The 14,355-nt window shown below is 44.2% G+C and overlaps 1 protein-coding gene across 2 annotated transcripts; it reads right to left on the bottom strand.

The window, feature by feature from the left end:
• Positions 1–4,385: 4,385 nt before the first annotated feature.
• On the bottom strand, positions 4,386–7,214 carry dmrta2 (DMRT-like family A2). Of its 2 annotated transcripts, XM_086223698.1 has the most exons (3): positions 6,812–7,214; positions 6,227–6,723; positions 4,386–5,963 (listed from the first exon to the last, which is right to left on the bottom strand). In XM_086223698.1, exons 2-3 carry the CDS (start codon positions 6,693–6,695, stop codon positions 5,077–5,079), a joined length of 1,356 nt encoding a protein of 451 aa, XP_086079824.1. In that variant the 5' UTR covers positions 6,696–6,723; positions 6,812–7,214; the 3' UTR covers positions 4,386–5,076. The 2 variants fall into 2 exon arrangements, with proteins under 2 accessions (XP_086079824.1, XP_086079823.1); XM_086223697.1 differs by having other exon boundaries at positions 6,227–7,214.
• Positions 7,215–14,355: the final 7,141 nt, after the last annotated feature.

The raw sequence follows: 14,355 nt of genomic DNA, 5'->3' as shown, positions 1-14,355 counted from the left end.
AAAACTATATATTTTCTCATGTATTTGCCTCACTGTGAAGAGATCTCCTGGATGGAGGGAAGGCTGAGAGACTGATGGATAGGGGCTAAGGTGCTGGTGGAGAGGGTCGTGGGGGGGGGGGGGGGGGTTGAAGGGCGCTCCCAGGGCAGGATGATGAAGGGACCCTTCGAAGGACAGATGGGAATGAGATTCCCGAATCAATACCATCCAAGGGTGTTTTGTTATTAACGTATACAGAGAGGAGCTCACACCCAACATGCGCACACACACACACACACACACACACACACACACACACACACACACACACACACACACACACACACACACACACAAACACACAGCGTTGTGCTTCCATCAGTCCAGAGGACACTGACTTGCATTCATGACCATAACCGAAGCTTCTACTCCTGAAGACTTCCACTAATGTATTCATGATTTCCCTCTGTGTGCACCAGAGGATTTTAACAAGTCCCGTTCATAATAAGAGTTTTTTTTAAAGCCTGCTGACCCCAAACAAACGTGTAAGGGCATGGCCCAACAAGACTTTGTCCATTTATTTTCATTTCACTCCATTTTTCTGTCAGTTAACTGAGCTGTAAGATTCAAGACTCTAAATTCAGTTCAGAATGTGCGTGATTGTTTTCTCCACAGTGGCGTTTTGTTTTGCTGTTATCTATTTGTTATTCTGACAGTAACCCAAACTGTGGCTCTGGAAAAGAAAATGGGTTTTATGTATGGAGTAATAACCTAAATGGATTTCTCTCGCTCTCTCTGCACTACTCTGGCAGCCTGTGGCTATTTATCTGCCTGCGTCTAATTATTCATCAGTGGACACAGAGAAAGCAGCGTGGTAAACGTAGTTGTGCATTCACCGTAGCAGAGCAGCATTTCTCTACAAACTGATGTCTCCTTTTCTATTTTCCATGTTTTCTCACTTTCTGACACCGGGGTTGTATTTGGTTCTTTTCAAACTGCTGCGGTAGAAGTGGAAGATGTATCATTTCTAATAGTTCTGCTGCACTTTAAACATAAATTATCATCAGATTAGTCGTGTAAGCATCAATAGGGCCTCAACACAAACTGAAGGTCCAAATTTTTAGAGAAAAAATGCTTGGGTTCACTTGTTTTTCAGTGAGTCTTCTGTTGAAATGGTTCTTTAATCAAACAACAAGATGAAATTAGGCAGAATTCAGAGTCTTAAATCAGTTCAATAAGCCCAAAACATGTTGTAATTTTTACAGTTTTAAGTTTTGAAAGGCTCTCACTCAGTGCTTTGAACACAACTGGCCAGCAGGGGGCAGCCTAGGTGCTGCAGCATGCACACTGAAATCCTAAACCAAGGCCTAATGTGTTCACTGTTAATACGTTCATGAAGTTCTGATGTCTGTCAAAATTTCTTTAACCAAAGTAGAGGGGGAAAAAGTCTCAAACTCAAATGTAATTCAAAACTAAATGACACAACAAACTAATGATCGTTGTTAAAATAAGAGTTCAGCTTGTGGAAGCTCCACACGTTGCAGCCCATGATTGTCTGCAGCTCGATGTCTCTTCTGAGCAATAGACTGGGTACTATTGATGTCTGTCTGATGTCATAAATCAAACCCGCACGTCTCATTTGTTAGACAAGACTGTCATCTAGTGGCGTTGTCTGTGAGTCACACAGCATTTCGCCATTCAGCAGGGGAGTTTGATTTGACTGGGCAGGTTGTCATGTTGACAGTCTATTAAACGGTAAATGCACTTAAATTATATAGTTTTCCATCTTAACCACATTCAAAGAACTTTTAAGTGTCGCCCCATTCACCCATTCACACTCCAACCGGCTCATCAGGAGCTACTCTCTGGGTCGACCTCCTGACCCATGCTGCACCCCCTCCCCTCCACTCCAAAATCTGCGGATGAGGGCAAAATCCAAAACGTTCAAAGGTCACGTTCACATTTTTCCCTTCTCGTCTGAGCCCTCCTGATGATGAATGATTTTACTGCCCTGGCTGCTGTCGTAGCAGGAGAGAAGAGAGAAGCTGGTAGTTTCAGGTTTTAGATTAAGATGCTCCAGCATTTGTCATCTTTTATTTTGACCATATTTGGATAAAATGGGTGGAGCTGGACAGAAGATAGGAGCTGATCTGAAAGACAGGTCATCTGGTAGCTGTCAATCACAAAGCAGCCATGCATAGGTGAGTTTGAACTTTAAGCCTACAACAGAGGGGTTGTTTACACAAAGATTAATAATCAATAATTAATATATGAGATCAATCATCTCCGTTGGATAAAGGATTACAAAAGTGAGACAGAGGCAGATTGAGCTAGAGAGGAGGCAAGTAAAACAGGTCCCCCTTAATAAAAAAGGGGGGTGGGGGCTGGAGCCTATCCCTGCAGCCTTCAGGTGAGAGGCGGGGTTCACCCTGGTCAGGTCACCAGTCCATCAGGGCCAACACATAGAGACAGACAACCATTCACACTCACAGTCACACCTACGGTCAGTTTAGAGTATCAATCAGCCTCGTCCCCTCTTGATGTCTTTGGACTGTGGGAGGAAGCTGGAGTACCAGAGAGAACCCAAACAGGAACAGGGAGAACATGGAGACTCCACACAGAAAGATCCTGTGCTGGAGCACGAACCTGGAACCTTCTTGCTGTGAGGTGACAGTGCTAGGTGTGACTGTGAGTGTGAATGGTTGTCTGTCTCTATGTGTTGGCCCTGTGATGGACTGGATACCTGTCCAGGGTGAACCCTGCCTCACACCTAAAAGCCGCTGGGATAGGCTCCAGCCCCCGACCCTTAGCAGGATAAGCAGAAGAAAATGAATGGATGGATGGATGGTTCTTGCTGTACAGCCTGCAAACATCAGTGGATTTCTTCTTCTGCATCTCTGCCAACAAACCTACACCTGCAAATGTGGCAGAATAAAGTTGTGTATATGAGCTTGGAGCTGCTGCGCCTGTTGGGGATGAGACGCTGTAGCAGCAGCTGATCGAGACATCACGGACCGAGGAGATGAAAGAAATGGGGTTCCTGATAATAATGTTATATTCTTTGATATATGATGACGTACTTGAGCTGAGAGTTGAACCACACGATGCTGTCATTAGCAAACTGGGCCTGCAGGTGGCGCCATTGCTCTTCAGAAACGCTCAACTGCTTCCGGAGGCTGTGAAATCTTCGACCTGGCGGGAGGACAAGATACTTCTCAACCCAGTGGATGATCTGTGTGTACGCCGGTCCAGCCAGTACTGGCGTCCAGTCAAGCGTCAGTGTTAATTATGGCTCTCTTTTTTCAAATAAGTTTTAATAAATACCCCCCCCCCCCCACACACACACACACACACAATGTTTTGAGTTGATTCATTAGCGCCGTGAAACTTAAATGAATTGAATTGCTTGGTGTTGGTGTGATGCATTTTGAATTAAAAATTCCGAGCTCACTCTCATACTAACATTCATTCATTCTTTTACCGATGAGACGTTCACGGGACCCTGATGTTCGCGGTAGATTCAGGAGGACATTTGCTGCGTGTTATGAACTCAAACTTGAACTTAATGTAAAGAATATGTTTCACTTTGTGTTGATACACAGTCAACACTGCGTTTGTGTTATGGGGGGTGGGTACTTGATCATAATCAAGTAGAACACTCATCACTTCCGGTCAATAACCAGATTGAAGGAAAAACAAATGCAGAAAACGCCTTCGGATAGTGGCAGAAACTGTTCCTGCCGCAGGTCAAGCTCATGAAAAAAATAATATAATCTCTATGGCAACCACACTTTGCCGAGACCAGCCCGTTTATTTAAAAAATAATAATAACATAAAATGTTTCCCTGCAGTCTTATAAAGATTTTTATAGACTCCACTGAGGTGCTGAATCCCAGGAGGTCTGTCCTTTTATGAGAGGTTTCAGTGTCACAACAAACACACTTTATGAAATGCGTGTGCGTGTGTGTGTGTGTGTGTGTGTGTGTGTGTTCAATGATACCTGACACATTTTTTATAAGAAGCCCCTATCTGACCATCACTCGAAAATAAGACTGTACTGTTGCACTTAATGAGATTTTATTAGTGTAAATGATATATCCCATTATTTTAGATTTCCATCAGTTTATTCTAAATTTGCGTTTTATTATCCCAAATGATGCAATAAATATACGAATATATATACACACAATATAAAATAATAATACTCATTTTTGTCATTAAAATAACATTTATTTCAGCATATTCATACAATGTGACAGCACAGCTTGAAACATTTGAAGAGGAACTGACTTTATTTAGCACTTTGTCACAAAATAGGCTATTTTAGCTGACTAAGGGATAAATGAAAAAAATCAAATATAGCATAATATTTCATATTACTAAATGCAATATATAATACAGGCAGGTGGAAAGAAACTAAAATATAAAGGTGAGATAAGTGAAATAATACATAAAAATGGATGGCATTTACACATCATTAGTTCAACTTTTTACAACAGGAAAATCTTCAAAGGGTTAACATCTGTAAGTTACATGTAATAATAACTTAATTTTGCCCTGTTTAATATTCCAGATCTGGACACACAGGAGTGCAACAAATGCATATAAGGTTTGATTTGGACAATGATACGTTCATTTAACCAGCTTGAAAATTTGAGTGGCTTTAAATAGTAACAACTCGGATCAAATCCAGAAAGCTCCTAATTTGTGTGTTGTTAAAAAAAAATTAAATTAGAAAATTTTATATCCTGTAGAATTCACAAGAAAATTAGTAATGAAAGCCTGTGGAGTTTTTTTTCTTTTCCTTGAGTAGTATTTTAATTACGAATTAATTTGGGATCCGTAATAATAATTTTCTTGATACGTTGATGGTTCATACCTGGCCTACTTGTCATCGAACGTTTGTAGTAACATATAAAATATTTTCTGAAAATTACACAAGTTTTTCCCTCTCAGACCAGTTGACTACAAGCCAGATAAACCTATTATTTACAGCCGCCTGTAGCCAAAACACGTCACAGATTTTTTGCCAGAACATTCAACACTTGCTGCTACAAATACAATGGAATGTGTCTCTGAGAGCTTGGCCTGGAAGCTTCACTGTTTGTCCGGCGTGTTGTTGACCAGAGGCCCGTACAGGCCGCTGGCGTAGCCTTGCTCTTTGTGTAACATCGTCCTGTCCCTTATCAGGTCGCTGAAGGCGTAGTCCATCGGGGGTCTGAAGCCCAGGGTGGGCATCAACCCGGTGGTGGAGTAGGGGGTCATGAAAGCCAGTCCCCGGCTGTGTGCTGAGTAGGCCAGGCGAAGCGGGTTCAGTCCCAGGTGGGTGCCGAGAGGGTAGGTGCTGGGGTCGGTGCCGAAGTGCGGGGCATTAGGCTGCAGGGGTGAGAAGGCGGAGCGGTTACTGAGAGTCATGGCCCCGGTCAGCATAGGCCTCGTCGGGGCGGTTGTGGATGTGGAGGACGGCGGAGGCTGCTGTGTGCTCTGCAGCATCCTCTCGGCCGTCCACGTCTCCTCCGGCCCGGTCTTGTTGGGGCCCTGGGCGCCGCTGTTGTTGAGGATCTGCTCGATGGCCTGCACCACGTCCTTACCGCAGCCCTGCAGGACGAGCTCCAAGACGCTGCGCTTGTGGCTGGGGAACACTCGGGTCAATATGTCGATGGCGTTCATGTGCCTGGAGGCCGCAGAAGAAGGAGAAGGCTCCGGTTCGTCTTTATCGGTCTCAGAACCGGAATCCGAACCGAGGGAGCTGACGGAGCCGGGGGTCTCCTCGCCGTCTTTTAAAGGCTTAGAAACTGGTGAGTTAATGAAGGACTCGCTGTCTCCATTCTCTGAGCCCGAGCCTCCATGCCGGCCGTCTGGAGACGAGATTCCCGGAGCCGAGTCACTCTCAGTGGAGGCCGGTTTCCCTGCAGTCTGCTGAGGGGTGGCAGAGCCGGACAGCTGGCTCTTTGGAAACAACTCGAACTTTTGGATGCTGGAGTCTGTTGACACAAGCAGAGACGAACCGTGTTAGAGTTGTCAAATACTGTTCAAGCAGCACGGAGAGGTCACACTGACACGTCAGTCAATCAATCAATGTCACACGTGCCTGACAGTAGTTGAACATTACGAGGAAAACAAACCAACAGCACATCGTGGCTGATCGTTTAAAGTCGAGTTTAAAACTTAGAATTCCTGGCTGTGTAGCGGTGAGTTGTGATTCTATCCAGCAGCTGATGCAGCATCATCTACCTGCTCCACTCACCTGAGTTGCTCTCGCTGCTGACGGAGCCGAACACCTCGTAGTTGGGACGCGGGGGGATGATGCCGTTAGCGGCCGCCAGGGCGAGTCCCTCCGCAGTGCCGTAGAGGAGTTGCAGTTCCCGGGCTTCGTTCTCTTCCTGCGCCTGCTGCCGCCGCAGCGCCACCTGCGCCGCCATGACACGCTGCCTCTCAGCGATCAAGGTGCACTTGGCGCACATGCAGTCCTTCCAGCGGCAGTAGCGCTTGTGGCCCTTAAGAGCGGACACCACGCCGTGGTTCCTGCAGCGAGCACACTTCGGGGTGCGCGGGTACTTATCCGCGGCGCGTAAGAGGAGCGGAGGGCCGCGCAGCAGGTTACCGGCCATGGACACAGGAATGGAGGCTGCTGCTGCTGCTGCTGCTGCCGCCGCCGCGCCTGGATGGACCTGGGAGGCAGAGGAAGCTGTGGGGAGCTCCGGTCTCAGATCCATGCCGGTGGTCCTCTCTGGTGATACTAACCTAGTAACAAGATTACCGCGCAGTCGTGGACGATGTGTTGTAGTGAATCTTAATGTTCAGTCGCTCACATCTGCTCAGCGCTTCTCACCATCTCAGGGCAACAGGTGAAAAAGCTGCAGACGAGGTTATCACGCTTAAAACAAAAACACAACCCAACTTCAAAATCTGTTGGACGAATCTGCTGAAAAGAATCAGAAATATATCAAAAACAGAGACGAATTTAAATCCAAAAAGTGCAGGAACCGAGAGGAGCGAGCATTCCTCCCCGACATGAAGAGAGGGTTGTCCAGGAGGAGCCGAGGTTGCTACTCGCTGCAGCCTGAGACACTAACTTCCTCCAGAGATCGTCAGTAGATACAGATCCCTCTCTCCCCTCTCTATTGTTGCTCCTACGTTTTCATTAGACAAATTTGACAACAATGTGGCGTCTGTCATTGGCCAAAGGGAGAAGGAGCGATCTGATTGGCTTGCTTCTTTTTTTCAACTGTGTCCACCTGAGTCCCCCCCCCCCCCACAAAAAACATCAAGTGTTAAGAATCTGAAGGGAGTTCCCAGAAAGCTCGAATCGATGTCGTGTATTTGCAAAATTAATTTTATACTTGAAAGAATATTTTTAGCCCCATCCTGAAGGTAAAAGAGTTGGCACTATGGTAGCAACCAGACGGGGATCTATTTATAGCTGCACGGTGGAGGGGAAGTCGGATCTCTAGCAGGAATCACATCAAACATTTGGCAACATGAATATCAGTCTGGCTTGGACACCCGCGCCTCCTTATGATCATTCCTCAGATTAAGATCTGAAATCCCCCCCCCCCCAAAAAAAAAAAAAAAAATTAAGATGAGGCGCGAGCGTAACCTCCTCAACACGCGAGGTAAGTTTGAACTACGTTACTGTGTACGGAGAAAGCGAGGAGCAGCTGATCGACTGAGACCGACGATCCATTCAGTCGATCGAGCAACCTGAAAGTGATGGTTTCATCCTGTCGAACAGGCGATATTTGTTTCAGGGATGTTCCAGGGGGAAAGCAGCTCCAGCTCCAGCAGTCTACATCTTTTATAAAGAGATTTTTTTTTCTTCTGTTAACGAGTTTATTCGTTGTGTGTCACGCGGACTTGAATCAGCACCGTGTTGTTCGTCTTTCATTTGACTCCGTTCATTTATTCATCGTCAGAATTGCCTGCAAAAAAAATAAATAAAATAAAACGCGTTGGAAAAATAACAGAACTACTATGACGAAGATTTAGGTTTCTAACTTCTACGATAATTTTTCATTTTTCTTCTGACCCGACACTCAAACTGTATTTTATTGGGGCTCCCTTTTAGTGTCTGAGGCGTAATAAATACACAGGAAACACGGACCGTTTTGAAACGTTCATCATTGTATCATTTATTTTTAAACCCACCTAACAGTCTGTTACTGTGAGTGCTGCGTTCATAGCGCTGTCGGCTGTGTTCATTTACAGCTGTTTAGTTTATCGTTGCCTAGATAGCTCTGTATGGTTTCCTCGATTAAATAGAAAATACAATTTCTACCGTTTTTTAAAAAAAAAAATACATTAAAAAAACATAAATTGTTATTACCAAGAAATATCTTCGGACGTGTACGTAAAATCTAAATAAATAATCAAGGTGTCCTGCTTTTACTTTGTCGTTTTTTTTTGTTCCGTTAACAACAACAACAGCAATAATAATAATAATAATAATAATATTAATAATGTCTATTTTCAGGGTTTAATTATAAACTTTTTTTTTTCCTGGACCTTTTCTCTTTTTTTTTCCAGTCACTGATTTACAACTTTACACGCAGGATTTATTTTTATCTTTCTAAATCATTTTTCCAAAGGGAGGTCGTGGCTCGGCCGCGGCCCCCGGCTGCCTCCTCATCACCTGACCAACATCACCACCACCGACGCTTCCAGACACCTCAGAAGCCCAAGATGCTCCTGAAGGGCGCCGAGCGTGAACCACCTGCTGCCTCACCTGTTCACTTGATGCAGCTTTTTCCTTTTTAGTCATTTTTTTCAAATGTGGAAGTTTTCTCTCTCTCTCTCTCTCTCTCTCTCTCTCTCTCTCTCTCTCTCCTTTTAAGTCAACCATTGTCAGATCCTTGGAGGATAAGAAGTGAACAACAAGAAGAAGCTGACGGAGGGTGGAATGGCTGCTGTGTGTGCCTCTCTCTCTCTCTCTCTCTCTCTCTCTCTCTCCTCCCCGCCTCATTGTTTACTTTCTCAATCACTGTAAGCAAACTGCCATCTGTTTCCCTCGCCGCTGTCATCTGCACCGTAATTACCTAGCCAACAGGCTAATAGAGACGATATTAAAACTACATCTTTTTGACATTCAAAGTAATTATCCGCATGGATGAGTGGGATGAAAACTGGCCGCCCCGTAATGCGATAGTTGCGGAGAAGATGGAAGAGTTGATCGGGCTGCTTGGAGGGAGGATTTCAAAATAAAACATCGGCGTGCAGAGGAGCGCTGTGTTATTGTAGGGTGGCGCGGTATTTAGTCTCATGCGGCATTAATTTTCCAGAGTCGATCTGTTGAATTAAGTCCGTGTTTTTTTTTTGGTTGTTTTTTAAATAGAAATATGCTTCATGATAGGGATTAAGTTGACTATTATTCCTCCAGCCCAATTAAAATGCCCCCCGCGCAATTAAAAGTGACTGTGAGCACTTGGATCCAACATTCTTTGAACCACTTCATTAGGCCTATGCATCAAAAAAAAGAAAAAAGAAAAGAAAAAACCCGATGCTATGCTTTCATTTCTTTCAGGAAGGCTACAGACCAGTGGGTTTTAACACCCTTTTAAGATGACAACAAAGGCCATGCTTGACCCAACATATGTAGCAGCATGTTTCCGCTGCCCTGCACCCCCGGCGCGGCTTTCTAGCGGCCTCTAGCACCGCCGCTGCCCCGCCTGCAGCCCGGCAGGGCCCGGATCCCCTCCCGTGCTCTCCCGCTGCTGCAGCCGGCCCCGTCACACACAGCAGAGGTTAGAGTAGCACTTACACAAGGGGCCGCGGAGAAAAGAAAGGCACGGGGGTTTTCACAGAGGTATTTACACGCTTGACGGGCACACCGAGCAGGCCCGGGCTCAGGAACAAGAGGCTGTTAACCTGCCACTTCACACCAGCGCCGGGACGTGGATCAGGATCAGGACAGACGCATTCCTATGAAGGCCGAGTCGGAGGCAGCGAGGCCCGGACACAACACACACTGTTGGCTGGAATGTAGACAGCTGGTATGTCTAGAAAAGATGGTTTCAATTTATCAGCCACATGAAAGATGATGTTTGGTTGTTTTTCATAACGCAGCTCCAATAAGTGCAGGTCACACGGGCATTAAAGCGTGAATGCGTGTAGGACACGTGGATTTGAAATCAAAGCCTAATTACTACACGTTTGCTCTTTTACTGTCGTGTCAAATATGAGGCGCCTCATATCGAAAGTATGCACCTTTTTAATCTAATTTATTGTTCTTGATTTTTTTTTATTGTCTTCAAATGTCAGGTCACGTTCAAGGTTAAAAAAAAAATCAACTTTTTGAGGCACAAACGGAACGTTCCAATTTTACCAGGCCAATGTTGGAATATTAGATTCCAGGCTTAATTTTGATTTACTTTGGTTTGGTAACTGAAGTTAATCCACCAAACCAATTGAACATTTTATATTTGGGCTATTAGCTGGTGCTAATTTGAGGTCTGGTGGTGTATCAAAATGATCACGACCGATGCCGTCACGTGTTTAAGCAGAATTTTGACGTTTTTTTTTTTGAGGGGGGGATTTAAAAAACAAACAAACCTCAAAATCTAGAACAAGTCTTCATGTCTTATTACATCACAGCTGCCTGACAAATCAAGAAGAAAAAAACAGGTATTTATTTCCAAATGAAATGAAATGAAGAGTAAAAGATTCTTGACTCGGTGGAGGAGGAGAAGCTGCGGTGTGGAAATGTGTGATAGTTTTGTTTGCGTCCATGGACGGTAAATGTCAGCGGGGTTGGCTGGAGGAGGCCGCCCGCTGCAAACACTCCAGCTGAAGAGGCAGCAAGAGACTCTTCAGCCGCTAGAATAACACTTATTTGTAAATGGGGGATAACCCGCCATGGCTATGAATATTTCAAAGATTTGAAGGGCTGCTCATTGCCAAAGCTGTTGGCCATCTCCCTCCCTCCCTCTCTCTCTCTCTCTCGCTCTAACACACTCTCTCTCGCTCTCGCTCTCTCACACACGCACACTCACAGAAATAAAACCGTTTTTGTGCCCCCGAGGAAGGTTGGCAGGGATTATCTTTGTTTAATGAATGGGCTACAAGTATTCATCAACACGGCGAGATTATTGGGCTCTCCCTTCTGCAGGGCCTATAGTGGCATATAACTGCAGTGTGTGTGTGTGTGTGTGTGTGTGTGTGTGTGTGTGTGTGTGTGTGTGTTCTTTCTCTGTCTCAAACACACACACACTGCAGCCAATTAAAATGCACTCTCTCCTGCTCTATCCCTCCACATCTGCCTCCTTTTCTCCACCGTCGAATGGCGCAGAAAAGAAGGAAGCTCATGAATAGGCGCTCATTGAGATCACAGATGGAGTATGGCTTTCTTTTTGCTAGAAATTTGAGAAACACCATTGTCCCCAATCAAAACTCAATGTGTTCGCCTACAATGGCGCCGGCTTTGAGCGCCGCCGCTTCAATTGGCCTTGTTTTTGAAACTTGAAGTGTTCGGTACAAAGACTTGGCCCTGCTAGATGTCACCACCGCTTCGTTCCAGTGTGTGTGTGTGTGTGTGTGTGTGTGTGTGTGTGTGTGTGTGTGTGTGTATGTAGAGAGAGAGAGAGAGAGAGAGAGAGAGAAAGAGAGAGAGAGAGAGAGAGAGAGAGAGAGGGAAAAAAAACCTACAATTAATATGAAGCTGTTATTACTCCCATTCACGCCACTGCACCCATTCAGGACCCCACTGGCCCATTTATTGCTTTATTCCATCCGGCTGATAATCCGAATACCTCAGGTTTTATTAGGCCTCTAGGAGACAGATCGGACGTGGAGCTGCGAGGACGACCGCTATTATGAATCCATAAGCAGAAGTAATCACGGTTATTTCATCAAGAGGACCACAACGTTCGTTTGAGAGAGGCCTAAAATGGAGAACTATTAACTATAATGTGACCTCCTGGCTTACCTGTTAGAACCGCAAATAGTTGATGCATCTGAATAAAATAATTCTATATTAATAGTGATTTTCTTTGCATTCGGGCAAACCACAGAAATCAATCTCCCAGGCGACTGTAACAAATTCGCACATCTTTAATTACTGGATTTTGTTCAATAAATGTAAATAATGCGTAAAGAGTAGGAAGACAAATTTGGATCTAGCTTTTTTATATATATAATTTCCAGGAATGTCAACCTCCACTCGGATGGTTTATTGGTTCGGTTCGGATGAAGCAGAAGTTATGAACAACTTTACACCGGCCTGTTCGAACCCGGATCCTCATGCCGGAGGGAACCTAAAAATCCACAGGACATCAGGATCTTTAAACAAAATGTTTCAATATTTTCAAAGGGGGGTTTGCTAATGCGCCGCAGTTTGAGATACATTTCGGCCTACATCATATTTCAAATAATAACAACTGCGTTATATTTCGATTAATTTTATCCATATTTTCTAAACCGATTATCTGTTAAGGGTCGCGGGAGGCTGCAGTCTATCCCAGCTGACATTGGTCGAGAGGCGGGTTCACCCTGGACGGGTCACCAGTCCATCGCAGGGCCATCAGGAGAAATTAGGGGTTCAGTGTCTTGCTCAAGGACACTTCGACATGATCACCAGGGGAAGTGGGGATCGAACCAGCGACCCTTCGGTTGCTACACGGCCACTCTACCTCTGAGTCATTCCGCCTCCTTCATTTTCATTCTATTATTTGAATAAAATATCAGAAACCGAATAACATTCTGGAAGAAAAGCGAGCGCATGTTTAACTGTGGAACTACAGGGAGCAGACCAGACACCTCCAGGACAAACACCATAGTGTTTTCTGTCATGAGGTAAATTAGTTATCAGTAAACGGATTAAAACTCAAACTAATTAAACCGTTTAGCAGCATTTCATTTTTAGCGAGTCTGTCTGCGGAATACTTGATGAGAAGGCAATAACATGTGATTTAGTGAACTGAAACGTTTCATCAGCGTTTAACTCAACACTTCCACGTAACAAAAACACGTTTTTTCCATTTGAATCCTTTATTAAAAAGTGAAATTCGTATTTGAAAGTGAAATGTCACGTTATTTGGAATCAAATTACACGATATATATATGTATATATATATATATGTATATTAATGATGAATATATGTAGATAGTTATATGTGTCGATATGTGTAGATATCTAAATATCAATATATCTATCTATGTGTTTATAATAATCAGTAACTTCACAAGACATTTAAAATATTCAAAATATATGATATTTTTGCTGTTGTTGTTTTTTTCCATTGGTATGTTAAGGGTTGTATTTGTTGTTGCACATTTCTATAATATAATTTTCCCTTAATTAAAATGGAAAATCTCTCAGCAAACCAGGTGAAAATGTACTTGAAATGTTTAATTACTGAAAAGAATAATACAATTATTCAAATGATTGTCTTTGTGTTCTTTTTGGATGTTTTTTTGATGTGGCACATTTTATTTATTTATTTATTTTTTTGCCAGCTCTCTCACATTCACTGGATAGGCCGAATCAGAGTTATTGGAACAAATAAATGAGTGAAGAGTGATGGAACTCTACATGTTAAACTCCTGTATAAAATAAGAAGACTTATTTCAAAGCAGATTTTTTAACCAGATTGGTTACATGGCTACAAAACAATGAGTTAACATAAAAACCGAAGTCTTTACATGTCTATTGTGTCATTGACAAACAGCAGTGAACAGACAGGGGGGATGGAGAGAGAGAGAGAGAGACAGAGAGATAGAAATAGATAGAGAAAGAGAGAAAGACCTTCCTTTTGTGCCCATCCAACAGTTTAAGCCTCATAGATTCTGTTTCTTTGGGCAGGGCCGCCGTCTCTGAGAAAGTAAACTCGGGGTGACCCTCCAGGTTAGGCCAGTCTGGGATACTAGCAGAGATCCTGTGATTCAGGGAGCTGCCGTGCTCCGAGATCCCGGCGGGTCCCACTTCAAAAGAAGGAGGGAGGAGAGATCACTTGTGTCAGGAATTTTGTTCCCTCACCAGCGAGCTCCATTCTTGACCCCGGTGGAGCTGGTTAAACATCACGGCCGCGCTCCTCTTTTGTCGTCACAGAATCAAGACAGCAACCTGATGTTGCCACCAGTGAATCTGAGTGAGGAAAAGCCAGCCGAGTAAGCTCATTACCACACAGACACTCTCATCCCGCTGTGTCCCATTTATAAGGGTCCTGCTCAGAGGAACACGCTAATTATGACATCCGGCCAAAAATGGACTGATGTGTCAAAGAGGAGCTGCTATTACCCTTGAAGCAGGACTCAAACATGGAGGATGAAGAAGACAAAAGTCAGAAAATGACCACAACAAACATGCAGTATGGGGGGGGGGGGGGGGGGGGTGAATGGATTTAAAGGATTTTCAGTCTGAGTGACAATCAGTTATGAAAAATC

The sequence above is a fragment of the Aulostomus chinensis genome, chromosome 14, assembly GCF_037954235.1.
Source record: "Aulostomus chinensis isolate RoL2024-O1b breed Wild chromosome 14, RoL_Achi_v1.0, whole genome shotgun sequence".
In the NCBI taxonomy this organism is placed as follows: Eukaryota; Metazoa; Chordata; class Actinopteri; order Syngnathiformes; family Aulostomidae; genus Aulostomus; species Aulostomus chinensis.
The sequence above is the reverse complement of the archived record's forward strand: the minus strand, read 5'-3'. Positions and strand labels throughout refer to the sequence as shown.

What these genes read in the sequence shown, in the direction of transcription:
- dmrta2 (XM_086223697.1), bottom strand. Translation starts at nt 6,695, where the DNA reads ATGGATCTGAGACCGGAGCTCCCCACAGCTTCCTCTGCCTCCCAGGTC. An exon ending in CAGCAGCGAGAGCAACTCAG is followed by an intron (nt 5,964 to 6,226) that starts GTGAGTGGAGCA and finishes TTGTGTCAACAG; the next exon opens with ACTCCAGCATCCAAAAGTTC.